This window comes from Tursiops truncatus, chromosome 2, assembly GCF_011762595.2.
Source record: "Tursiops truncatus isolate mTurTru1 chromosome 2, mTurTru1.mat.Y, whole genome shotgun sequence".
NCBI classification, from domain to species: domain Eukaryota; kingdom Metazoa; phylum Chordata; class Mammalia; order Artiodactyla; family Delphinidae; genus Tursiops; species Tursiops truncatus.
Window position 1 is genome coordinate 32517429 of NC_047035.1, and position 27205 is coordinate 32544633.

General features: G+C 48.4%; 1 protein-coding gene across 7 annotated transcripts in view; it reads right to left on the reverse strand.

Moving 5' to 3' along the window:
* SUSD6 (sushi domain containing 6) overlaps nt 1–27205 on the reverse strand; it is a 93624-nt gene that overhangs the window by 23904 nt on the left and 42515 nt on the right. For 6 of the 7 annotated variants that reach the window (XM_019922059.3, XM_019922054.3, XM_019922066.3 and 3 more), the window contains one exon: nt 26540–26744. In XM_019922059.3, the coding sequence (XP_019777618.1) occupies nt 26540–26660 (121 nt within the window). In that variant the 5' untranslated portion in view covers nt 26661–26744. Of the gene's footprint in view, nt 1–26539; nt 26745–27017; nt 27184–27205 lie in introns of those variants that run through there. The other variant, XM_019922065.2, reaches the window with a different exon arrangement.

The window sequence follows — 27205 nt, forward strand, 5'->3', positions numbered from 1 at the left end:
TTCCATAAAATGAGATTTTAAGGACCTTTCCAGTCCCAAAATGCAAAGTCATGTTACTACTAATAAAAAGAAAGCCTGCTCTACGGTACTAATCCAGCTGAAGAAGCCAGCCGTCTCCGTCTCCCTGCCTACCCTGGCAACCATTTTTCAGTGGAGCTGGCCGTGCTGGTGCGGTGGAGTGGGCACAGGAGAAGAACAGAAGGGGAAACCACGTGAGTTTCCCAGTGCAGATGCATCATGCTTCTTAAGTTTGCCGAGGTGAAGGGGGCCAGAAAAAACTGGAGGGACTAGAGTGGAGAAAAGGAGTACAAAGACATCTTGCGGTCAATTTCTTTCCCAGGGTTCTCTCGCATGGCAGCAGATGGCCTATCCCTGAAGGACTGGATCTCAGAAAGCAGCTGCTCCCAGGTCCTGGTCTAACAGCTGGGGTCACAGGACCTCTCTGCACAAGCTGAATGCCGGAAATCAATGGGTTCCATTGTGCCTGCACGCATGAACTCTCGTGTCCAGGCTCCTGCCCTATGCCTGCCTGGAGCAGAGGACTGGGAAAAATAACACTACACACTTTGAAAGACTGCACTTGCAAATTAATGGAAAGATACAGTATTATAAAGTCCAATTTCCTTTAAATTACCTTGACTTTGCTAGGAAACTACTGAGACATTAATTATTTGAGAGATAAAGGACTCATCAGTGAGAGGGTCAAGGCGAGAGGGAGCAGAGGGACATAATCAGAGGAAAACCCCTAACTGCCTCTGGCCCTCCCCTTCTTCCTGCCCAATGCACGGAGGAGTCTGACTCCACCATACCAACCAAAAAGCGGGCTGGATGTCCCATGTACTGGAAAGGGGGATAAGAATCCATAAAATGATGTGTGTGTACACAGAGGAGTGTAAGTGTATGATTACATAATTAGGCACATTAAAGTATTTATACTGCTGAGACTAAAAGCCCCTACTCAAAGGCATTCCACCAAAGTTGAAAGGGGAAAAAGAAAATAGAAAATAAAGCATCTAATTGCAATCTTCCACAAAGCCAGACATCCCCAGCTGGTGCCACAGCTGAATTCTCGTAATTAACATGTTGTAATGGCAAGTACGAGAGACACTGTATGCTTATCAACTCCATGCCGTGGCCAGCCAGGCATGGGAGAAGCCCGCAGCACTGCTACAATTAAAGGGATTTTTCTCTTTCCATTATACTGGTACCCTGGTGTGGGAGGTCGGTTATTGTTTCTTAAACACTTAGTTGTTTAAAGTACACACATAATAAAACTCTATACCCACAAAGTCGGGGACTGAGACTGGAGAATATAAAAAAGTTCACAGTCTAGGAGCTGGTTTATTTTTGGTGGTTGGTTTTCTCTTACCTCCCCAAACGTGGGGCTTTCCCAGTTAGAGAAGGCTAGCAATGTTTGAGCAGCCTATCCTTTTAAATAAATAAAGCCCATCTGACAGCTTAAAAATCATAGGTTAAAAGTATCTAAATAGAAAAAAAGATGACAGAAACTAGCATATACATGAGTACAATGCAAGGGGAAAGGCCTCGGTGCACCAAGAGAGCAGATCAATATGGCCTGTGTTCCAAAGGACACTCAGTCCCAGAAGGGCCCTGCACATTTACAGAAAGGGTTTTGTGGGACTTCCCTGGTGGTCCAGTGGCTAAGACTCCACACTCCCAATGCAGGGGGCCTGGGTTCAACCCCTGGTCGGGAAACTAGATCCCTCATGCATGCCTCAACTAAAGATTCTGCGTGCCACAACTAAGACCCAGTGCAGCCAAAACAAATTAAATATATATATTTTTTAATTTAAAAAAAGGGTTTTGTTTTTGCACAATTCTTGGTCACTGCAGAACCTGGTTTTAGATAGTCCCCCCCCATTTCCCTGAAAAGACCCCCCCACCAAAGTTAAATAATAGCTTTACATATTATAAGGAAGTTGTGTTCTCAGAAAGCCAAACAAGATGGTAAAATACTCTGCCTTTTACACTCTTGGACAACATAATTTGGGCTTTTTTTTACACTATTCTTTAACTGTGTTTTTTTCCTCTTCATAACTGAGCAGGGCTGTTGACTTAAGAGTCAGCAAGCGTTCAACTGACACTAATGATTCCCTACTTCTGGCATGCTCACTGAGTTTCAGAATCGTTTCCTCTACTATATCAACTTTAGAAGTCCCACCCTTCTTCTAACTACCATCAGTGATGTCATTTTCCCACTTTCAACCACCCTTAGAGCATAAATGTCCAAAACTTCAAGTTACTGCTACAGCGCACACGGCTGCACAGGTGGAGTCAGCGAGGCTGCTCAGCGTGTGCTGCAGACCGGCAGGCAGCCACACCGCAGACCCACCACCCAGAGGTTCCTTCTCAGCTGCTGCACCAAAGTCCAGACTCATTACCCAAAGGTGAGTGGGGTGTCGACTTACAATGCGCCAAAGTACAGGTTGTTCCTAAGACAAATGTTTACAAGCTGACTGCTCAGCACTGCTTCAGAAGTACCTCACGAGGCATCCAATGTGGACCCCTCGCCCCTCGCTCCCCCAGCCCCCAAGGCCCGGAATCATTTTGGTGAACCTGAAGAAAATACATTCTTAGGTAGGCCCAGATACAAATGAGGAATGTGTCCAAGGATCACGGGCACTCAGCAACACACACACCTGCACTTCACAAAGAAGCCAGGACTGCAGCCAGGGTGCAGAGGTTTGCACAGCACCAAGGGAAGTCAAGCTAGTCAGCACCTGCCACAGGCCTGTTACTCAGGATGACAGCTCATCCTGGGTTTCCGCAGCCTCTTTGCCTTGTTGATGGAAAAGGTCTTGTCACACAGCCTCTTTGCCTTGTTGATGGAAAAGGTCTTGTCACACGCGCAATCAGGGATCCCAGATGCCTCCAGCCAGACCTTGCAGTGAAATAACGTTAGCAGAACAATAGTTCCTTCCCCACTGCCGGGAGCAACTTGGCCTATGGGAGACAGAATCCAGGTGCTTCAAAGACTCCACACAAATGGGTGGGCAGTCCTTTGGGGCTAGGCCATTTGTACTCGCAGCCCTTGTACAAAACCAAATGAAACCATACACCCCAAGACAGCACAGAAGTTGCAGAGCAACTGATTCTGAACTCTGGGCCTCCTCCTTTCTCCCCAACAATCCCCTCAATTTTCCCAGCTAGCCTCACCTCTCAGAGGGACGGAGAAAAACAAACGCAAAGACAGCTGGGCCTTCTGCAAATGTGGCCCTGGCCACTAAAGTCAAACCTCGCTTTAGGGACCACCCTGTTACTCAACTGTAACAAAGTGATTACTCAGAATGGTTTCAGCAGTTTATCTAACCAGCAATCCAAACAGAGTATCTGGGGCCTTAGTTTTCACAAAAAGGGGAAGAAAGCACTGGTCCTTTTACATGAGGTAAAAGCTGAAGTTTCAAGGCTCTAGGCTAAGCCCCGGCACCTCCCCTGCACCAGGGCCCCAAAGCCCTCCGTGGAGAGAGCCAAGGCTGACACCCTGGCCTGGTGACAGGCTGGGATGATCCCCAAAGAGGAAATGCTCACTTCCCAGGGCTGCAAACTTGACATCAGCCCTGGCCATGCTGTGCGTCCATGCTGGGGAGCTTGGGGTGGGTCAGCTGGGAGTGGCAGGCCAGGCCCAGGCCCAGCAGCTGGTACGGAAACTGTGATTCCTTTTCTGACTTAGGCGAACTGGGCAGTACCTCCCTTGGCAATCATTTACTTTTCCCTCTTTCTACTGGAAATCAATAGATCTTGTGATATGCAAAACGTGTTTATGCTTGTTTGTCCCCACCGATACAAACTCTGTCAACAAAAATTTATTTTCTCAATTTCCATTTTTCTCAAAGAGCAGCTACTAGACAGTCGATTAAGAAGAGCACTTTCTGGGCTTCCCTGGTGGCGCAGTGGCTAAGAATCCGCCCACCAATGCAAGAGACACAGGTTCAAGCCCTGGTCCGGGAAGATCCCACATGCCGCGGAGCAACTAAGCCCATGTGCCACAACTACTGAGCCTGCGCTCTAGAGCCCGCGAGCCACAACTACTGAGCCCGTGTGCCACAACTACCAAAGCCCGTGTGCCTAGAGCCTGTGCTCCGCAACAAGAGAAGCCACCGCAATGAGAAGTCCGCGCACCACAACGAAGAGTAGCCCCCGCTCGCCACAACTAGAGAAGGTCCACGCGCAGCAATGAAGACCCAGCGCAGCCAAAAATAAATAAATAATTTTTTTTTAAAAAGAGCACTTTCTGACTGATACTCTTTGACCAAAGTTACCCAAATTCCTTATTTAAAGTTGTTAAGGGAGTGCAAGGCACAGGGGACGGTAATAGTACTCAGCACTGGCAAGGATATTAGAAACAGCACTCTTTCAACTCCTGATTAGGCATGAGGTGACTTGTGTCACCTGGATCTGAGCAATCGTCCCTGGTCAATCACATCCTAAAATGACCAGCTGGAGGGATGGAACTCACTGCACCTTGTGCCTGGCTCCACTGGGCCCACCAGGGCACATCACAGCTCCACGGTGGGCCTGGTCAAAGCTCAACTCGAGCTGGCACCTAGTGGCTGGTCCTACTCAGCCAGCACTAACCTCATGGCCTGAGTTGCTGTGCCCTGCCAGGGAGAGCTGCAGGAGGCCAGAGGCCACAGGCACTGTGGGACCGTGCTCACTCAAGACAGAAGCCTTCTACCAGGCCACCCCTCCCTCCTAGGACCCAAGTACAACTTCCTTCCAAGAACTGTGGATGGAGCTGGGGTTCTCCTACTGCCCACCTGGAGGCATATTCTAACTCACCCTGATGAGCTAGTATTCCCCCAAACCACATTTTTCCTAATGATGCTCTCTTCTCAGAATCTTTGAAAGTCTGCCAATTTCTTTCTATATAAGTCTGTGTTTCTCCTGGATACGCCAGGCTCTCCACAATTCGGTCTGTCCCATTTCTCCAACGTCAAGTCCCACTAGGCTACCCATACTGGCCTTATTCACCCAGACTCATGGCCTCAGATGGGCCTTCTGGCTCTTCTCAGCTCCTTCTTCCCCTCCTCTCAATATCCTTCCTTTCCCTCCATCAACTCAAACCCCTCCCATAGTGCAAGGCCTGGTCTTAGTGCTTTCTTCTACAGGAATTTCCTTTCTCTGAACTAAAGTGCCCAAGACTACACAACCTAGCCCACAGTTACATACCATTTTGTTCGCCATTGCTACGTGGGAGTCGGTCTTACCTCTCCAGGGTACCGTGAGCAGCTCAAAAGAACAGAGAACCCACCTTCACCAGCCTGGGCACATTGAAGGCACTGAACAAATACCTGATGGAGCTTGTGTCCAGAAGGGCTGACACCTCTTACAACGTGGACTGATTAAATGCTTAAAAAGTCCCCAGCTCTTGCTTCTCAGGGAATCTCTCCTCCCCACACCCCACTCCTGGACCCAGTCCTGGCAGACTCGGAGACTTCTGCCTGCAGACAGCCAGCATTCCAGCTTGCATCAAAGCGTCAAACAAAGGATTTCACAATGCCCCCACCCCGCTTCAGGCTCCAAAGCTCTTCAAGGGCACCCTGTTTAAACAAGAGGTGCAGTATATTTTTGGGAAATGATGAAGCAACTTCCCATAAGAGAAAAGAAAAAATTCCCCAAGTGCAGAAGGCTTCTTGGAAAACAAATAGAACAGCTTCCCTTGCCAGGGCAGAGAGAAAGGATTTGACATCCAGGCTCCTCGTCCTTGGCAAAGAAGCCTGTTGTGCGGGAACAGGGGAGACAAGCCACAGGGGAAGGAGGAGGCAAATCCTTACGGCCAGATGTAGAACACAGCAGTTCTCAGAGCTGGAGGCCCAACCTAACACCTCATTTCACACTGTCCAAGGTGCCACTGGGAGCTCCACAATCTTCTCTTCCTCTTACACACCTTAAACAACAGACGTGACCCTATGAAGTTGGGTGCTAATGCAGTATTTCACATAGGCCAGGAACACTTCTACTTAAAAACAACTGCACAGGGAATTCTCTGGTGTTCCAGTGGTTAGGACTCGGTGCTTTCACTGCCAGGGCTCAGGTTCAATTCCTGGTGGGGGAACTAAGACCCCGCAAGCCGTATGATGCAAAACAACTGCACAGTGACTCCTCTGGTGGATGGTAAAATCCTTTTGCAGTAACCACACTCTTGGACTTCCCTGGTGGCGCAGTGGTTAAGAATCGGCCTGCCAATGCGGGGGACACGGATTCGAGCCCTGGTCCGGGAAGCTCCTGCATGCCGCGGAGCAACTAAGCCTGTGCGCCACAACTACTCGGCCCGAGTGCCACAACTACTGAAGCCCGCGCGCCTAGAGCCCATGCTCCGTAACAAGAGAAGCCACCGCAATGAGAAGCCCACACACCGCAACGAAGAGTAGCCCCCGTTCGCCGCTACTAGAGAAAGCCCGCGCACGGCAACGAAGACCCACCACAGCCAAAAATAAATAAAATAAAATAAATATTAAAAAAAAAATAACCACACTTTTTTTTTTTAATGGGGGTGTGGATTTTGTAATTCATACGTTAGGTTTGATTATTAGGATTGTTTTCTCACATATTGCAGAGTGTCTGCGTTTCAGGGGAGGGGGCATGAGCAAACTGGGACAGAAGGAGAAAATTCCTATCATTGTGCTTGATCTTCAAGGCTTAACTAACTTCTCCTCATATTTCATCTTTATAACTAGTACTAATCAAACAGTACAGCAACATTAGCAGTACTCTTCAAATAAGAAGAAAGAAAAGCATCACCCACCAAGGAAACCTCTCAGGTCCATATCCATATAAAGACCTAATGTTTCCATACCTAGTAACCAGCATTTGTGTGTTCAGACCTCACTTCTCTGGCATAAGCCCCTTCTCCCTGAACCTGAGAGTTCACGTCCACCTGGACTGTTTACATGGACCAGAAGGCAGTGTGCAACACGTCAAATCCTAGCTTTGCCCTCATCAGCAACATGAGCCAAGGAACAACTCTTCCCCTTCTGCTGTCTTACTTTCCCAACCTACCTAGCGACCATTCTCAAGAACCAACGGAAGGGCCATAAACAAGCTGCCAAAGAAAGTCAACTCTTTCAGACACCATAACGATGTGAAGAAGGCTCCTGCAAGCTTACAGTCTTGGACTTGAATCCTTCTCAGGTGCCCACCCCAACCTCTTACAGCAGGCACGCAGGCCTGCAGTCTTTCCAGCAGGGGCCCCCTTTCTCCGTACTCACGTGGATTCCTGCTACAAAGCTCGTTCAGAAAATAAAAGGTAATCTACCTAATCTGCATCTCTAACAGATTTCGAGGGTTTGTGAAATTTTATTTTTTAAGCCGCTGAAGGGGAGGCAGGAGGCTGGGTGGGGCTGAGCGGGAAAAACAGCAACATCTAGAATCCCTTCCCTGAGCAGGGCCTTTCCGCTGGCAGCATTAATGCATACGTACAACTCACGCATCGCTTTTACAATATGCCAGTCAATTTAAAATAAACGTCAATTTATTATTTTTCAAAATACGCAGTAACTAAATTGTTGGTAGGGAAAACGAGGGACTAGGTGCTTTCACTCGGCTGTTCAGCACATTCCCTCCCTGCAAGCAAGATATGCCGGAAGAAGATCTATTAGGATGTCTACATCAGCTCCTTAACCACAAAAAAGAAATCCCCTCCTCCTACTAAAGAACTGGGATGCAAAATAACAACAGGAGTCAACCAGGTAAACACAATTTACAGGGAAGGAACTTGCGGGGAAGGGATGGAGATGTAGCAGCTGTCCCCCAAGCGAAACAAAGACTAAAAGAAACTACTCCAAGTCTTCACTTTAATCGGAAACGCTGAGTTAGTGGGGAGACAAAGATGAAAAGGGATCATCTTCTCAGAATTTATATTTGCGTTTTGTGGGGACTGAGAGTCAAACAAGCTCTCAGATGGGGAGCAACATGTGAGATGGAGGGAACGGCATAAGTGAGGCACTGGGGGCACATTCGATGGTGTGTTATGGGAATGATAAAATGCCTGGTGATGTTCCAGGACGGAGCACAGGCTAGGGCAGCGGCTAGAGAGAAAGCACAGGTGAGGGTTACGTTGCTAGGGAGTACAGACCTTAAGAGCAGCCTTAGAGCAAGACCTGGATTTGTTTTTGTTTGTTTTAAGGGGAGAAGTATCACGCTAAGTCTGAGATTTTAAGTTATTCTGGCAGCAAGGCGGAAGACAGATTTGAGGGGAGGGAGGTGGGGAATACACTGCAAACAGAGGAGTCAGTAAGAGTCTGGTGAGAGGTGATGAAGCCTGGGATGTCAGTAGTGTTATTTTTTTCTTGGAGGGGCCACCACCATACCCCTCACTGTAGTTAACCTGGTGGCTGCCTGCCCGCCCACTGCCCTCACCCCCCAGCCCAGCCCAGACACAACCAGGAAGAAGAAAGCTAGTGCTTCTCTGACAGGAACTCAAATGTCCGGGGCTTTAGAGAGGGGATGCACTTCCAGAATCCCTGTCACTAGTGAACTCTGGTCCTCTGGACAGCAAGTTGGCAATGAACTAATGATGAACACAAGGATCCAAAATGAGCATGTACAGCATCTCAAGGAGAGACTGCTGGATTCTGCAAAATGCTTGGCGACTATCTTGAACAAAGGGGTCTGGAAAAAGTGACTAAATCCCTGCCTGTCCTTCCATCCCTTCCCATGCCCCCCACAATCCCCCCCCGCCCCCCGCCAAAAAGAATTCTACTATAAAGGTAGATGTGGAAAACGTTCTATTCAGGCTATACAAATGTTTTGAGAAGGTGCAAAATTAAGCAGCTGACGGGCCTGGGAAATGGCAGACAGCACCCACAAAAGTACATTCCTAAACTTCTAGAAGAAAATATGAGCCCATCTTCATGAAATTTGGACAGAATTTCTTAAGCAAGTCAAAGGAAACATTTCACATATACACACTACTATATATAAAATAGATAACTAATAAGGACCTACTGTATAGCACAGGGAACTCTACTCAATATTCTGTAATGACCTATATAGGAATAGAATCTAAAAAAGAGTGGGTATGTGTGTATGTATAACTGATTCACTTTGCTGTACATCTGAAACTAACACAACGTTGTAAATCAACTATACTCTAATAAAAATTAATTTCAAAAAAGAAAACATATTCCAGGAAGAAAAAAAAATATGAATAAAGTAGCAGTGGTTCTCAGACCCCTTGTTCGCAAGCCCCCCTTATACTATCGAAAATTACTGAGGACCCCCAAAGTTGTCTGTGTGTTACAGCTATCAATACATACCACAGTTGAAAATAAACCTAATTTTTACTCTTTATAAATTCATTTAAAAATAATAATAGGGCTTCCCTGGCGGTGCAGTGATTAAGAATCCACCTGCCAATGCAGGGGACACAGGTTCGAGCCCGGGTCCGGGAAGATCACACATGCCGCAGAGCAACTAAGCCCGTGCGCCACAACTACTGAGCCTATGCTCTAGAGGCCGCGAGCCACAACTACTGAGCCCGTGTGCCACAACTACTAAAGCCCGTGCGCCTAAAGCCCGTGCTCCACAGCAAGAGAAACCACTGCAATGAGAAGCCCATGCACCACAACGAAGAGTAGCCCCCACTCACCGCAACTAGAAAAAGCCCTCGCGCAGCAACGAAGACCCAACGCAGCCATAAACAAACAAATAAATAAAAATTTAAAAGTAAATAAAAACAATAATAAACATCAGAGTGATTGTGTCAACACATGTCATGTAGCCTCTGGAACTCCACGACACACCTGCGAAAGAATGAGTGCAAAAAGGCAAATAGCATCTTAGTATTAATATGAAAATAGTTTCAACCTTGTCAGCCTCCTGAAAAGACCCCAACGACCCTTGAGAACCACTGCCATAGAGAAAGTTAAAATAATCTGCAAACTGGGAGAAGACAGTCAAGGAAAATACAAAATTCAAGCCACGGAGAGATTCCATTTTATATCCATCAGATTGGCAGAAATTAACATCTAACAATACCAGCTGTTGCAAAGCATGTGGAGAACTAAGAATTTTCGTATGTATCACTAGTGGTGAAAACTCATACAACTACTCTGGAGAGCTACTTGGCAATATATAGAAAGCTGAAGTTGTACATTTCTAATAATCCAGCAACTCCACTGCCACATGTATATGCCAGAGAAATCTTGTATACATATTTAGTACACATGTACAAGGATGTTCCTTGCAGTACGTTCCTAACGATGAAAAACTGAAGTCACCTGTATGTCCATTAATGAGAGAATGGTTACAAATATTCTGGCATATTAACACAATGGAATAACGCTATACTGTAGGTAAAACAAATGTATCAACGTGGCTAAATTTCAAAAACAATGTTGAACGAAAAAAGGAGGCTATAGAAGATAACATGCATTTTAAAACATAAAATGATACAATAGTCAGGAGATGGAAACAACCTAAGTGTCCATCATCGGATGACTGGATAAAGAAGATGTGGCACATATACACAATGGAATATTACTCAGCTATAAAAAGAAACGAAATTGAGCTATTTGTAATGAGGTGGATGGACCTAGAGTCTGTCATACAGAGTGAAGTAAGTCAGAAAGAGAAAGACAAATACCGTATGCTAACACATATATATGGAATTTAAGAAAAAAAAATGTCATGAAGAATCTAGGGGTAGGACAGGAATAAAGACACAGACCTACTAGAGAATGGACTTGAGGATATGGGGAGGAGGAAGGGTAAGCTGTGACAAAGTGAGAGAGTGGCATGGACATATTTACACTACCAAACGTAAAACAGATAGCTAGTGGGAAGCAGCCGCATAGCACAGGAAGATCAGCTGGGTGCTCTGTGACCACCTAGAGGGGTGGGATAGGGAGGGTGGGAGGGAGGGAGACGCAAGAGGGAAGAGATATGGGAACATATGTATATGTATAACTGATTCACTTTGTTATAAAGCAGAAAATAACACACCACTGTAAAGCAATTATACTCCAATAAAGATGTAAAAATAAATAAATAAATAAAATGATATCCTATATCGCTTAGGGATGCATGTATAAATATGTAAAACTTGTACACGTTATAAAAACCCCACACACCCCACTAAAACTCAACCTCCACAGACTGAGGGCCCTTAAAAAAAAATGCATGTAAATACATGTGTAAGTATGTAAAAACAGAGGCACGGTTGGAAGGATACACATTGATTTAGCATACTGGCTATATCTCTGGAGAAAAAGATCTGAAGCAAACATGGCAAAATATTAAATCTGGGTGGTAAGTACCCAGCTATGTTAGTCTCTGTATTTTTTTAATGTCTGACAATTTTCATTGACAAACTAAGAATGGGATAATAGATTGAAAGTGGTTACTACCTGAAACATATTGCACATTTACTACAGGTATTTCACAACACCCCAAAACTCAGGCACGTCATTTCTCTTTTTTTTTTTTTTTTTGCGGTACACGGGCTTCTCACCGCTGCGGCCTCTCTCGCTGCGGAGCACAGGCTCCAGACGCGCAGGCCCAGCAGCCATGGCTCACGGGCCCAGCCGCTCCGCGGCACGTGGGATCCTCCCGGACTGGGGCACGAACCCGCGTCCCCTGCATCGGCAGGCAGACTCTCAACCACTGCGCCACCAGGGAAGCCCAGGCATGTCACTTCTTAACGGGGTATTTAGTAACTTGGTAAGTTTTCTGATTCTTCACAACCACCCTAGGTCCCATTTGGTCCCCAAATACAGACAGAAATCTTAAGATTCACCAAGACTGCCCACTCCTATGGAAGACACTGGATTACCTCTTTCAGGGCTCTCAATGTATATGACCCTCAATCCCAAAGAAGTTTCCTCCACCTACCCACTGACTGACCCTTGACTGCTCCCACCCCCAAAACTCATCTGAAAGCTAAGATACCAAACAGCATCTGTAAAAATGCTTTTCTTAAAAGTCAGAGGCACATGCAGTAACTGAGCATGTACTGTTTTGAAGGTCCTCAGCCTCAATGGCCCCACCACCTGCCTTCAATTCAAGACAGCAGCCAGACGGACCCAGCCACTGTCAGAGTCAACTTCACTTACATCATTTAATACCACTCCTCCCTTTCCTCCTTAGTTTATCCTAAACACTTAGTCCTCAGGAGTGGGCTCTCTATGGTGTCAAAACCCAGATCCCCAGCCCCTCATGCTTCCTGCAACATGGAGGGCATTTCCTTGGAATACAGTGTTTCTCAGAGGGTAGGCCACTCTCACGACGTGCAACAGTGTGTTAAATAGCTTCTGCCTCTGGAAGGGAACAAATGAAACCTGCACCCTTGCTTTCTTCTGTTCAGGAAAGACAACTGAAGGGCTGGGAGACTGATATTATTTTAAAACTTTTAAAGAATGCATATTGCTGGGCTGCACTCCAGACTGACTGAATGGTTCTTTGTGGGCATGGGGTATGCGAATCTGATTTTAAAAGCACAGTAAAGTCCGAAAAGCATCACCCCAGAGGATGTTAGTTCTCTAGTCTGATAAAGGACTCAAACCTCACCACCTTTTCTGTATCCCAGAGTCCTAGGTGGCCAAATACCAAACTCCCCTTTCCAGCTCTCCCTTGGTTTGGATCCTGCCTTCCCACCAGGCCCAGCGTTAAGTCTCAGCTCTCTGGAAGCCTTCCTGGATGACGTCAGGGTTAATTCTCTTCTTTCTAATAGCACTCAGTACCTGAACCACTCAAGATGTATTCTGTCTTATCTTTCTCCCCAATTAGACTATGAGGACCTCAGTTTCTGGCAGAGGGCCCAGTGCATACATAATAGCTTCTTAACACTTCAGTGGTTGAAATAATCCTAAAGACAATGGCATGGGAAAGTCAGTGTGAAACACACACACACACACACACACACACACACACACACACACACACACACACACAATGTAGTACAAAAAGCATTTATTTCATTTGCAAAGGGAGGACCTGGGTTCAAATCCAGCTTTACCCTTTACTGGCTGTGATAAGTTACTGTGAAGACACCAGTATGACATGATATACAAGAAAGTGCTTTACCTTCTGTCAATTGCCAACAGTAGTACGCTGTTACAGCTATTGCTACCCATTATTTCTCTGATCTCAGGAGGTGGTTCATATTATTTATTCCTCTTTAGAGCCAAGAAAGGAAAAACACTGAAACAGGCATTCCTACCATAAAAACACACAGAGAAAGCCTTAGAGACAATTCCCACGGTCTGCCTGCTGGAACCTCAGCTACTCAGGCCTCTGTGCTTCCACCAGGGCAGGGAGGAGGGGCAGGGAAACACTCAGTAACTAGACCGTGCCTGGCACACCCAGGAGGTCTGTAAATGTTGAGTGATGAAAAGCCTGCATACAGAACTTGGGACAAGAGAGCATTCTCACAGTGAGCCCTTCCCACCTGCACACCAAGAACTAAGTAGAGTTTTATAGGAGCAAGGTGAGTGAGCCTTAGGCCCCCGAGTGGGTGTAAACTGAAGAACAGCGACAGTCTCAGCTTCTGGAAGTACTGTCAAAGCCGGTCGTTAAAATCATCCTCAAACTGCTCTTCCAGTAAATGAAAAAGCAGCGTGCAGTATCCAGCTGCCTCAGATTAAAGCAGGGGAGTGGGGGGAAATGAGAAACAGTCAGGATTTCCAATTACTGCTAACATGAGGGTATTCAAAAGGGAGGAAATTAATGGAATCATCAAAAGGCTGGTGATTTCACTTAAAATGAATTAAATCAACCTCAGTCTTTCCCTGTTTCAAAGCAGACCTCAGGCTACTCAGTGTTTGAGCTGCCTGAAAGCCACCCACGCAGGATCAGAGGGGCTAAGTGACGATTAGCCAAGGCTGGGAAATCTCTCATTTGCCCCTTCAGAAAGAGGCTGGAGAGACAGGGTCACACAATGGTTCTGAGGCAGGATGTGCTAATTTTCTCCAGGCCAGGAGTCCTTTAGTCTGCCAATACAAACAGCAGGAAATAAAGGCTGTAAACGGGGTCAAATTCAATCTGAAGAACAGCAAACTCCCCTAGGATGGCAAAAACATTCTGTAACTCACAGCTACCCCAGACCAAGTGGGCAAAAGAGAGAAGGAAAGAAGAAGACTGGGGAGCTCTGGATGTGCCCCTCACACAGATGGCGTATGTAGGGCCTTTGTGACCTCCCCAGGCACACCCCAACCCCTACACACACAACGTACAAACATCAACGGCTAGCTCTGTCAGAGCAGAGTAGTTAAAATGAGCACAGAGGAGGAAGAGAGAGGAGGGCAAAAGGACTATCACACGAAGTTAAGCAGGGAGAAATCAAAGGAAAGGAAAAGAGGCACATGGATACACACCCCTCTATTCCATCCACCAGCAAAGATTTTCACAGGCCTACCATGAGCACTGTGCCAGGCAGCGCGGAATGCAGGAGCACCTGGAAATGAGAACTGATCAGACAGCCTGGGAAACACTGCAGTCGACAAGTGTGACGATCTGGAGTAAAGGGATCAGCACCCAACAAGGATGCTAAGTCATTCCTCTGTGGACAGTTTTATGGAAGCAGCATAACTGTAGAGCCCAGAGGCTCTCTAAAAAGAAAAGTTACTCCAATTTCCAAACTTCTCTAGTTTCACTTTCCAGATGGGATTCTGGTTCAGTACTGCGTGTCAATGGAAGTTTTCACACACATTAAAAACTAAAAAACAGGGCTTCCTTGGTGGCGCAGTGGTTGAAAGTCCGCCTGCCGATGCAGGGGACATGGGTTCATGCCCCGGTCCAGGAAGATCCCACATGCCGCAGAGTGGCTGCGCCCGTGAGCCATGGCCGCTGAGCCTGTGCGTCCGGAGCCTGTGCTCCACAACGGGAGAGGCCAAAACAGTTGAGAGGCCCGCGTACCACAAAAAAAAAAAAAAAAAAAAAAACATGTAACAAGCAAGCAGAAGTTCCTGACCCTGCAGAGGAAGCTGTCAGAGAAGGCATTAAAGAATATGCGGTATCTAAGCTCAAAGGGCCCTGGAGCGCTGGTCCAACCCTTACCTCACCACTGAGCAAAGTGAGGGGCCTTCAGTTACTGCTCATTAGAGGCAGTACAGGGGCTGAGGCCCGGGACCCCAGCTCAGGGCCCTGCTCTTCATACCACAGATCCCAAGCTGGGGCAAGACTTTCTAAAATGCAGACTTTCGGAGCTCACCGCTGCCTGAGAGGGCAGAAGAAGTGGTGGAGGGAGGAGATGCCCAAGGTGATGCCTCCAGGGCTGCACCAGGCCTGGTTCCTCCCTCTCTGCTGGATAGTCAGCAAGGACCAGAACCAGCTGGTGAAGGTAACAAGAGGCCTGCCAGCACCTCCCTTAATCATTTAACCTTTTCTCAGTTTTCAAGTTAGGCTCGTCCACCTGCAGCATTCTATTTCTGAACTTCCTCTCTCCCCAGAGGTTCACGACCTCTCCAGCCCTCTGTCTCCACCTTATCAAATTTGCTCTGGAAGGGTTAAGTGGGCTTGTTCAGCCCCATTGTAAACTGGTGATTCTCAAAGTGTGGTCCCCAGACCATCAGCAGTAGCCTGTAAGAACTCAGTAGAAATACTGATGCAAACTGGAGGTGGAGGTAGGGCCCAGCAATCTGGGCCCTCCAGGGGATTCTAACGCACACTCAAACTTGACACCTAATGGTGCTTATAACGTACATGCTTCAGCCTGTTGCTTCTCTCACAAGTAGGTGACTTAACTGGCACAGCTGAATGACCTGAACTTCAAGCCCAAGAGCCCACGGAGCTGCCACTGGAGGCAGGAGGAGCTTCCCAACTCAGCATCCTCTTCCCCCGTTTCCAAGGTTCAAGGCCTTGTACAAGAAAGTACACAACCTGTCCTTGAAGCTGTGACCAGAGGCTGGAAAGCACAGACTTGGGGAGAAAGGTCTCGAGGACCCTGAAGGGCCTGACCTAGTAATGTGAACAAAACGGAACCTCCCTTCGCCAGCTCTACACTGCTGAGACCAGACTTCAGAAGGGACGACGGTGGACCAAAGGGCCCAGGTCTCTTCCTGACTGGAGAGTTGACATGACTCTGATCTGCCCAGATGCCATCCTGCCCCACGGAGGCTGCAGTACTTGTTCTGCGGGAAAACTGGCCTGGGTCAGACACTCAGGGAGTTGCCTGATCCTGCCTCCGTGGGGCTTTACCATGGGGCCTGCAGAATACAATGGGCACCTGTTGTGGGTGCCCTGACACACTGGGTCACATTGGGGTGGTGAGTGGGTTTCCGCTGGTATGTGTCAGGGAGCAGGTACCGTGGTGCAGAATCTGGTGCCTCAGGTATCGCCAACCACAGCCTAAATAGAACAGGACCCGTGTCCAAACCTGCCGTAATTAGCCTTCTGCTTCTCTAGCTTATACCAGGCCCTCATTCCTCGTAGGGACTCTGGGCTAGAGGGGAAGCCCCCAGAGGAAAATGGATGTCAGATTTCTAGGCCTCTAAAATTCCTGACTACAACAACCTTGTCTGACATGACCATGTCTGTGAAAAAAAAGACTTTTTTAAAGATCCCTCCATTTCTCCTCTCACTTTCTCTATTCTCAGGAGTGAGGCATTCTCACATCTGGAGGTCCAAGCTTTAGACTCCATAGATTTGAGCTTCAGACTCAAGATTTGGGGCTCTCTTGGAAACTTTAGTTTGATCTCCTGCACAAAGGGGCTATCATATGCCAGCCTCCTGCCCAGGGATGGATGAAGGATCAACTGGTTAGTATTAACCAAGTGCTTTGAGCAATTCAGAAAAGAGATACTCTCTTTAAAAAAAAAAAAAAAAAAGAGCACTATAATAATCCTTTCCATTGGAATAGACTTTTATTATTTACCCAGAACTTTTACATATATTATCTCACCTAATCCTATCGTTCACACTCTTAATTATTCCTGCAGGGCCAGGGTCTGCCATTACTGGTTAACAGAATTTCTGTTACTGAAACCGACTGCCAAGTTTCTCAAGTGCCTGACAAATTGTCACTGAGACGGACTGCAAAGCTAAGAACCACAGCGTGGAGAACGGGTTCCTCTGCTGAAAGCCTCTCTCAAGAAACTCGAGACACTGGGACTCCCTGGCGGTCCAGTGGTTAAGACTCCATGCTTCCCCTGCAGGGGACACAGTTTTGATCTCTGGTGGAGGAACTAAGATCCCCACATGCCACGTGGCCAAACTGGAGACACATCTCTGCCGGAAGACACAGCGGTTCTCTGCACCCTGAACACATCAAACCACAGAGAGTCCTCACCGCAACAGCTCCAGTCACTGCGGCCTGACCCCAGCTGAGGGGTCCTGGATACACGCGCATGCCCGTGGCCAGCTGCTCCTCTCTCCTCCCTTCCTGAGCATTAGGAACTTCCCCATGGAATTCCTGACGCAGAGGTCCACATGGGGACCCTGTGCAGTGCATCAGACTGGCTGCAATAAGCCATCCTTGTCAGGCACGCCCCCCACGGGTTGGCTGGGCTGAGGTAAGAGGATGAAGGGCCTGTGCTGAGTGACGCCCTGGAGGGGCAGCCTCACTGAGCCAGTCACTTCCTGTTCCCACAGGCAAACAGAAGCCCATTCTTCTCATCCCCATCTTCTCCACAACTTGTACCAAAATCAACACCTTCTGCCAGCCCTCCTTATTTCCCTGTTTAGACTCATTCAACCCTTAATCCATTAACTGGTGTTTGCTTTTTTCTTTAACCCTTTGATCTTTCACATCAAGCTTGTTCCTCCTCCACGCCCCCTACCCCACCACAGCTCTGAAAGCCAGCTAGGAAGGGCACCTACCTGCCTCCACCAGCATCTTACCCCCTGGGAGCTTCCCCCAAACTGGGCTTCTAGTGATGTTCAGCCCCATCTCTGAACTCTGAGGCTAAGGACAGACTTCATTTTTCTTTTCTGAAACCCCAGCTTCCAAACATACTCCACCAGGGACATCGCTGGTGGCACAGTGGTTAAGAATCTGCCCGCCAATGCAGGGGACACAGCTTTGAGCCCTGGACCCGGAAGATCCCACATGCGGCAGAGCAACTAAGCCTGTGCACCACAACTACTGAGCCTGCACTCGAGAGCCCGCGAGCCACAACTACTGAAGCCCGTGTGCCTAGAGCCCGTGCACCGTATGGAGGAGTAGTCCCCGCTCGCTGGAACTAGAGAAAGCCCGCATGCAGCCACGAAGACCCAATGCAGCCGAAAATAAATAAATTAATAAATTAAAAAACAACAACAACAAAAAAACATACTCCACCAAAGTAGAAGAGACCACTCACTTATCCAGCAGGGTAAGAGGAAAACCAGTTTAGAGAACAGAGCATATTGGACTTCCAAAGTTTCAACAGAAGTGACACTGCAAGTTCCAAAGGAAGGAAGAGCCAAGGTGAGCACAGCAGACGCGAAGCTAACTCTCTCCCTCTCCTCCCTCCAGACTGCCCCCAACGTGCTGGCTGAGGTGACACAGAGTAACATAACGACGGTAACACCACAACCCTATACGTTAAGTATGTTATCCCAATCTCACACCTATGAAAACTGAGGGACACTGAGAAACTTGCTCAAAATTAGACAACATGTTAGTGGCAGAATTAGGATTCAAACCAGCCTGCTTGGTCCAAGAGACTGCATTTTTTTTTTTTTTTTTTTTTTGGTGGTACGCGGGCCTCTCACTGCTGTGGCCTCTCCCGTTGCGGAGCACAGGCTCCGGACACACAGGCTCAGTGGCCATGGCTCATGGGCCCAGCCGCTCCGCGGCATGTGGGATCTTCCCGGACCGGGGCACAAACCCGTGTCCCCTGCATCGGCAGGCGGACTCTCCCAGGGAAGCCCCAAGACTGCATTCTTAACCTTACTATGTCATCTTGTCCCCCTACTTGCCTCCAGGTCTCGGTGTACACTCCTCTCCCTCAGAGAGGCCTTCTACGACCACCCCTATCTGAATCAGGAGCCCTGCCCGTGTGTATCCCAGTGCAGCAATGACTTCCCTGATCACAGCAAGTATCTCACAGACTGGAGCTGGCACAGTCGCAGCACTCAGCAGGCGCTCAGCAAATAACTGTGGATAAATCAGAGTCTGAACCATCCCGTCTGCATCCCTCCTGGTATAAAGTACTGTTCCTGGCTGCAACCGCCCACCTCTCACAGGCTGACTGTGAGGACCAACTAGATGTGATAACTTCCAACAAGAGCCAGTCCAGTACTTGGCCCCAGGAAGCCCTTCACGGCACTACCCATCTCCTGCTGTCCTCCCTGCCCGCCTTATATCAACACACATTTGCTAAACGAGCTGATGCCGCTTATGAAAACACCAAACCCAATCTGTCCCAGAGCAACCCTGGTCATTAGGGTTTGGAACAAGTCCATATAGGGCTTGTGTGTCATGATCTGCAGAACTGAGTGTTCAGGTTCCCCAAAGCTGAAGTCTTAACGAGCTGCCCAATCCCTTCAAATAATCAAAAACAGTTAAGATTCTAGGAGTTGGAATCCCGTTCATAGGAAAAACTCTCTGACATCCTCCCAAGAGAAAGGACTGAGACCAAAGAGCTCCTGAGAATTCCATTCAGCAAATACACACATAGCCTACTCTCCTTCCTGCAGACCCTATTAATTCTAGTGGTAAGGGGATGGGTGGTGTCTCAGAGGAGGTAACTTTGAATTTGATCTTAAAGGATGAAGTGAAGTACAGGAGGGAGGGGAGGCTGGGATTCCAGCCACAGGAATCTAGCCACTCAAAGAACAGCGTGAGGATAGGCTTGACTGTGCTAGTGTTCAGGGAAGGGGAATGAGGAGTCCCCTTAGCCTTGACTTTAGGGACAGAGGTAGAGGGAGCTGTGGGTGGGGAAGGGAAGCCACACCCATGCAAGCTGACTTCCCCCCCCCTCCAATGCCAGTACATTTTTAGAGCCAGCACAGTTCTCACATGCATTCTTCCACATGACTTCATTCCCCGTAGGTAATGAAAGCCTTCCTTTCGTCCCTCTTCATCACCTAAAGGGACCCACGCTGGGTTCAAAGATCCTCACTCGGGCTGAAAGTCGGCGCACTCTGTGATAAACTCTTCTGGGCAGCCGGCCCAGTCCCACTCCCTTCCTCTCAGAAGAGCCCCACCACCTGCATCCCCTGAGGCATGAAGACACTTTCACATCCTCCTCCACTCCCAAGAAGGTTGTGGACAGAATCTCACGGAGAACCACAGATCAGGCTGCTGCCGCTCGCAGGGCCGCGGACTCGTCCTGCTTATCCTCACGCACAGGACAGGCCATGACCCTGCACAGTCCTGCCAGGAGTGACCCCCCCTCTGGGATGATCACTGGCCTGGTTATAACAAAGTACAAAGGACTGGCTCTGCCCTCAACGAGCTTATATGCAAACACTTACAAAACCAAGAACAAAGAACACGAACTAAGATCAAGTGGCTCGTGTACAGAAGACTCAAAGATCAGAGACTGACGGGGTCTACTGTGTGACAGGTAGAAAGCAGAGGGCCACACAACCTACTGATGTCACCACCTAACTTCCTGGACCATTAATTAGCAATTCGGGGAGACCGTGCATGGTTTTCAGGAGCCCGAGTGGGGCTGCACTGACTCAAGACACCCCTGGGTCCTCTGCAATCTGGCCTCCAAAGTAATGAGACCAACCGGGAAGCAGAAACATCCAAGGCTTCTCTCCGGTCGGCCCCCGCACCTTGCTGTGCCAAGATCAGTGCTCGGCAAATACTGACAGGTGACTCCCCACGCCCACTCAGTCCTTGTCTGGTGTGTGACAATCCCAGCGACATTCTCTTGTGCCTCCCACCATTGCCAGAGTCAACAAGGCTGAGCTGTCAGTACTCCAGCCAGTGACAATAAACACACAGGTCCCGCCCTCTCCCAGGGAGACATGTGTCTACTGCACGTGAAGAACTGATCGTCGGGCCCATTGTATTTCATGAAGTGTCACTAGTTACTCAGAATAACAAAGGCTAGAGCAGAATTATTTTATAATCCTGAGGGAGTACTTGGCCATAACTTCCTGAAACACATTTCCCCTCCTTGGTCGAAACACCTAAAATACTTTTGTGAATTTGAAAAGAAAAAACGCTTTGCAAAGAATAAACCTTGATGAGGATCTGTTTGTGTTCCCTGCACTACTTCCCAGAATTTTGAATGATTAAACAGTTGTACTTTTAAAAGATTTGGCTACTGGCAAAGCTAACAAGTTAAAGAAGTTAAGCAAGGGGAAAACCTTGTCTCTGGGGAAGCAAGTGAATCTAGGAAGGAAAAGGCTTCTTACAAGCAGAAATGCTGTCAAATATAGCTAAGTAGGAGGAGGCAAAAGGACTACCAAAATGGAGAGACGAGAAGAGAGCTCTTAATTTTCAATTCTAATGTTGCATTCTCACGGATGTGTTTAGGAATTCTTTCAAATGTAATCCTTCCATCATACATCACAGTGCTGATGAAATGAAATACCTCTTTAAAAGAACAGACCCTTGGCATCCTCAGATTTTTAAGATTTCAAAAAAACTCTGAAAGTTCCTAACAAATAGTAGCTTCGAGGAATCCCAGCTCTGAGATGCCAACAAGACAGCCTCACGGAAGGGAAGGGCTGGCTGTGAGATGTCCTAGCTGACCCCTCAGCACAAATAGCGCAAAGGGCCACGGCCCCTCTTTTCTGCATGGCTTCATGCGTGAGATGCCAACATGTGGCATTTGAGAATTAGGAACCTGTGAACTATGAAGAACTCATGCAGTACGTGTCTAACTCTGCTCAGGATGTACTGAACTGAATCCAAGAGAATCCAAGACACACGGAAGAAACAAGGAGCTCCTTCCAACCCGAGCTAATCAGCTTTGGTGTCGTAAGTGTAGACTGGTATCGACTGGTGCTAGAATCTGGTCTTCAAACCTAGGAATTACTTCTTTGTATGCCAGTCAATGTCCTAAGTGCTTTATATATACTATCTTATTTAATCCTCACAACAGTGTATTAATAAGTAAGATTATCTAGTGTCTTCCCTGTGCTAGGGAACATCGACAATGTCGTCTGGAAGATTATCCAAAGGTAATACAGGCAGCTAGGCGTAGAGGCAGTGTTCACCCTCATCTTCCAGTGAATTCAGAGTTCACGCTTCAGGTTGGCTGAAGGTGCACTGGGTGAACAGGGCTGGGAGAAACCAGCGGCCAGCGCCCCCCTCAGTCACACCACACCATGGCAAAGTTGTCTCTAAACACTGCTGTCCCTCCGGGCCCCAGAGCTAAACACGAGGCGGGCCAAGGTCACTCCTGATCTGGCCCCAGTCCAGGCAGCCAGCTACACCAGTACCAGCCACCTGGGATGGGAGGGCTGCTCACATCCTCGCAGGCTCATGCTGCTGGGGTGACGCAGAAGAAAGGAACCTCCAGTGGGTAAGAGGTGGTCAAAGAATTCATCTGAAAACATACCTAGAATAATTAAAGACTCTGAGCACTAACCCTAGTTGGTTTATTTTGTTTTGTTTTTTTTTTGCGGTACGCGGGCCTCTCACTGTTGTGGCCTCTCCCGTTGCGGAGCACAGGCTCCGGACGCGCAGGCTCAGCGGCCATGGCTCACGGGCCCAGCCGCTCCGCGGCATGTGGGATCTTCCCGGGACCGGGGCACGAACCCGTGTCCCCTGCATCGGCAGGCGGACTCTCAACCACTGCGCCACCAGGGAAGCCCTTTTCTTTTGTTCTTTTTAAGCACCCTGTGACCCCCTTTTGTGGAAAGAGTTGGGCAGGTAAGGATAACCTCTAAGCTTGCAGTTAAGGATAGGGTAGTGGGGCACCTCTGTTTGGTAGGTGGAATCTGTGTCTAATGAGGGCTTTCACCCAGATGAGAGCCACTGAGGTGTTCGGTCTGGTGGACTCCTGTCTTCTTTTGTTCGAAAGTTACAGTGCAAAGCTCGTACCATGCGTTGGCAATGGTCTAAACATGGCACAACAATCAGCCTGCAGAGGGTAATTTCTCAATGTCTTTTCATGACGCCAGGGTTCAGCAAGCTCTGTAATGACCCATCCAGCCTCCTACCACAATCCCCAGTCTTTTTATAGTCACAGGTAATTACACCATGGAGAGATTACATCACGACGCCAGCAGCTGACAGGAAGATGCTCTGCGGATGTTTTGGGAACTACAGCCGCATTTAGCAAACAATTCGCTGTGGTCCCTATTGTTCCTTTCCAAGAATAGAACTGCCTTGGCAAACCTTGTGCCTAAACTAGGACCCAAACCACCAAGGGCCACTGTAGATAAGAACAGAAACAACCACAGAGGTAAATATGGTAACCCAGAGATGACTCCTGCATCCTATATCCAGGGAAGAAAACAGATGGTGCCTCTCTTCCTCTGTCAAAGTTACCCTCTGAAGGGTGATCTGAGTGCTCCAACAGAGCAACACAAGAAACAGGTCTCAGAGAAGCCTGCCACTCAGCACAGGTAGTACAGTTCTCAGCAGAGCACGGGCAACACAGTCAGACATACTGCACGCAAATCCAAGCCCGCTTCCCCACCTACGACTCAGTGTCTCTGACCAAGTTACCTAACTTCACTCTGCCTCGTTTTCTCACTTGTCAAACAGTTACATGACCATGTAGCTCACAGGCACTCTGAGAACTTCACACGTGACGACACAGAGCCCGACACACAAGTGATGCTCACAGGCATCGTTTCCCTACCTGTTCGCTTTTCCCAGTTCAGTGTATGTTACCTCTGACTCCAGGTCCCTTCAGAGACCGTGAGGTGAGCCAGGCCACCTGCCAACATCTCTCTCTGCCACCGCAGTGCTAACGGCTGAAGCCGTATCATCCCCTGAGAGCCTAGCTCTCCACATCTTCCATCTTCAGTGAGCACTAAGTGCCTGGCTTTCTCCCTCTGCCACACGGAAATGCAAATGGCTGCCTTCCCTGCTTAGGTGCTTGTGTGATGTTTAACATGGCCGCTGAGTGTGTGGCAACATCTTAAAGGAAAAAAAAAAATCAGAAACAAGTAAAATACTAAGTTTTTTTTCAATAAATATCCTCAGAACAGGGAGAGAATGGAAATTAAAAGCTTTTTACATGAGCTAGGTTGAGACCATCAAACTATGCAAACATGGAAGGCAAAAGGGATTCCGGAAGTAATCAATCCTTCCTCAACTGGTCAAGTTTGACACCTCCTCCCAACCCCTCATCCCCAACCCAAAAAGTGACTCTGCATCTCCAGTTTCGTTTTTTAAAGACAGCAGAGGACGTCATCCACAGGAAGTCTCTTGCCCAACATGACTCCACAGGAGGTCAAACACCGTCTCTGCTGCTGTTATTTAGGAATTACGCTGAGCATTTTTGTGTCAAGGGCCTTCCAATCATTTTTATTACACAACACCAACCTAACATCCTTAAGCATCTTGCTTCTGTTTTACAGGGCACACAGAGAGGGCAAGTGATTCACCTCAGGCCACACACACAGCAACTTTCTTAAGGTCACAGGTAAAGAGATCTGTGACCTTAAGATCTCTTAAGGAGAGAGATCTGGGAGAGGCTGCTACACAGTTGGGATCCTAATTCCTCCCTAGTCCAAGAAAAGCAAGCTGGGTAGCGCGAGCACAGATCTTATTTTTAAATCTGGTCTTCCCCTGCAGGCTGTGACCAAGTGTGAAGAGTAAGATATGCTTCCTTTTGCCACCCTGAAAAAGGGAACTTTATCAGTAACTCTCTCCATCTCTGCTACAGGCATGACCAAGGGGCAAGCTGAACCCAATGCCTCCGTAACCACTTCTCTGTTATAACTCCACATCTCCAGCTGCAGATAAGAGGAACCAGGATGGAAAACTGAACTTTGAACATGACATATGTAACTTTTCCCAGAACTTTACCCCAGAACTCTCAAGTGCCTCTTCATACGTGATTCTTTTTTCTAAACCTGAGCAATTATGGCCAAGACTAGAGGCGCCTGTGGGACTTATGACCAGAGACTGTGCAGGCCAACGCCTCACCGAGGGTGCCCACTGACCTCTGTCCCGTGGGATTCTCACCGTCGCGAATGTGCCGAGACACACGAGTATATCTACTAGAGCTCACTGGGTAACGAGCGCCTCATTTAAAAAGGCCTCTGGAATGGGTATTCAGGGGAAGCTACAGGAGCAGGTAAGAAATGCAGGAAAAGGAAGAGGAGACCTTGCCTGACCTGAATTGCCTTTCCTCGACTTCAGAGTATCTGAGAGCCTTGGTTTCTTGGCAAGCTTGCTTGGCACGCTGCTCAGGGCGGGCACAGCCGTACAGGTGTGCTCTGGGTCTCAGGCCAAGGTGTGGGTACCTCCTTCCCCCAGAAGCCACTCCAGAGAGAGGGAAAAAGATCGTAACTTGGTGCACTGGATCGAAGTAATGATGAAACCCCCTCCCCTGCCTGCACCCTGCTCTGTGCCAGTACGTTTGTTTTATGGAGAGTAAAAAAGACTGGGCAGAGGGAGTGGGGTGGCAGGGGAGGAAGGATTCTTTGCAGATGGGGGAGGGAAAGAAAACAACAGAGCCAACTTTCCCATCCTGGTCTGAGCCCACACTACAGATATATTTTTCCATACTGGAAAATAATAATCCCTTTATTCAGCCAGTCTGGAAGCATCGATCCCTGATAATTGATTTCAGACCTTGAATGGAAAGTTGGGAAGGTGTGGGTAGCTGGAAAATGGGGTGGGGAATGGGAGGAGGAAGGAGGGAAGCCCATAAAAGAGAGAGTGGCGGTGTACAGGGGATGGCTTAATGGAGCTAAAGAGGCTGAAGGCATCAGACACTGGAGGCAGATGCTCTGCCCTCATACTGCCATGTAACATACCAGGACCGCTTCCCCAGCAGAGCCCTAGAAGAGGATGGTGGTGGTAGCGCACCAGGCACTAGGCGAGGTTCTGGTCCAGGCACTGCCGTGAGCTGCCCTAAGGCCCTGGGCCAGTGCACAGCCTCTGAGGTCCATCCTAGCTCTGACCAGTCAGTCCTTCCTTCCTTCCTACTCTGACAGCCACTCCATTCATAGGCTTTCTTACTGAGCACTGTCTGTTCTGGGCTGGGGGTAAGGTGGCAAACCTCTGCTATAAAGGGTCAAACATTTTAAAGCGTACATATTTTAGGCTTTGGGGGCCACATGGTCTGTCAATTACTCAACTCTGCCATCTAGCACAGGTGAGGGAACTGAGGCTTACAGAAGTAGAGACTCGCTCTCGGTCACAGAGCCAGCAAGTAGCAGGACTGGGCTCTGAAAACAGGCAGTGGATTCCAAAGCCGGCACCCGTACCTGCACATTGCACCCTGAACCCTACACCTCCGTCCCACCCGTGACTACAGCCAGGGGAGGGGAGTGGTCACGTCATCCCCGCAGGCTCCTACACCCCCGCCCCCCACTGGCTCACTAGGCACCTCAGCCACCAGTCCCACGCCCTCAGCTGGCTCCCTGCTGTACCAACAGAACAGAAGCCCCCGCTCTCTGCTCCCCTGCTAACGGCTCCACAAAGAATCCCTTCTCCCAGCCTTCAGGAGAAACAATGGTATTGAGTCTTCTCCCTCCCACACACAGGAGGCAGGCTGGGGCTCACCTGAGGCAAGTCCGTCTCCAAGGAGGGTGCTAAGAATCACCAGCAGGAGGAACACGCCATGTCCCGCGGAGGCCGCGGCAAACAATGAGGTGCTCTTTGGTGCTATCCTGCCATGGCACATCTTTCATCCGTCCAAGTTATTTTAAAAAGAAAAAATTTAAAAGCCAGAAGTAAGAACACTGAAGTCAGCCCTGGGTAGATTCACCTACAAAAAACAAACCAAAAACAAGGACATAAGTGAAAACTTTAGCCATAAGTTAGTTACAATAGGCACTTTACGGTAAGGAAGCCATAATCACATACAAAGTTGAAAGAATTCTAGCAACTGAATCCCTACTGCCAGGAGAAGAGACAAGCACATAAGCGGCTTTCCAACTCCTCCCCGGGGAAATGCCAAGGCCCGAAGCAAGCTGCCATTGGCGTCAGCATCCGGGCGCCAGATCCTTGCGACGGGACAAGGAGACAAGCGCCGGCTCACCTGGAGATCTGTCAGGCTCGGCAGAGCTTTCAGAAACTGCTGTGGCTCTGCCCTGCTGCCTGCCTTGGAGGCTCGAGCAAAGAGGAGGAGATAGATGGCTGTTGACTCAGAGCTGCTACACCAGAGTCTGGCTTTGCCTTTGCCACCGGACTCAGAGCAAGTTCAACTAACCGAAAAGAAAAAAGAAA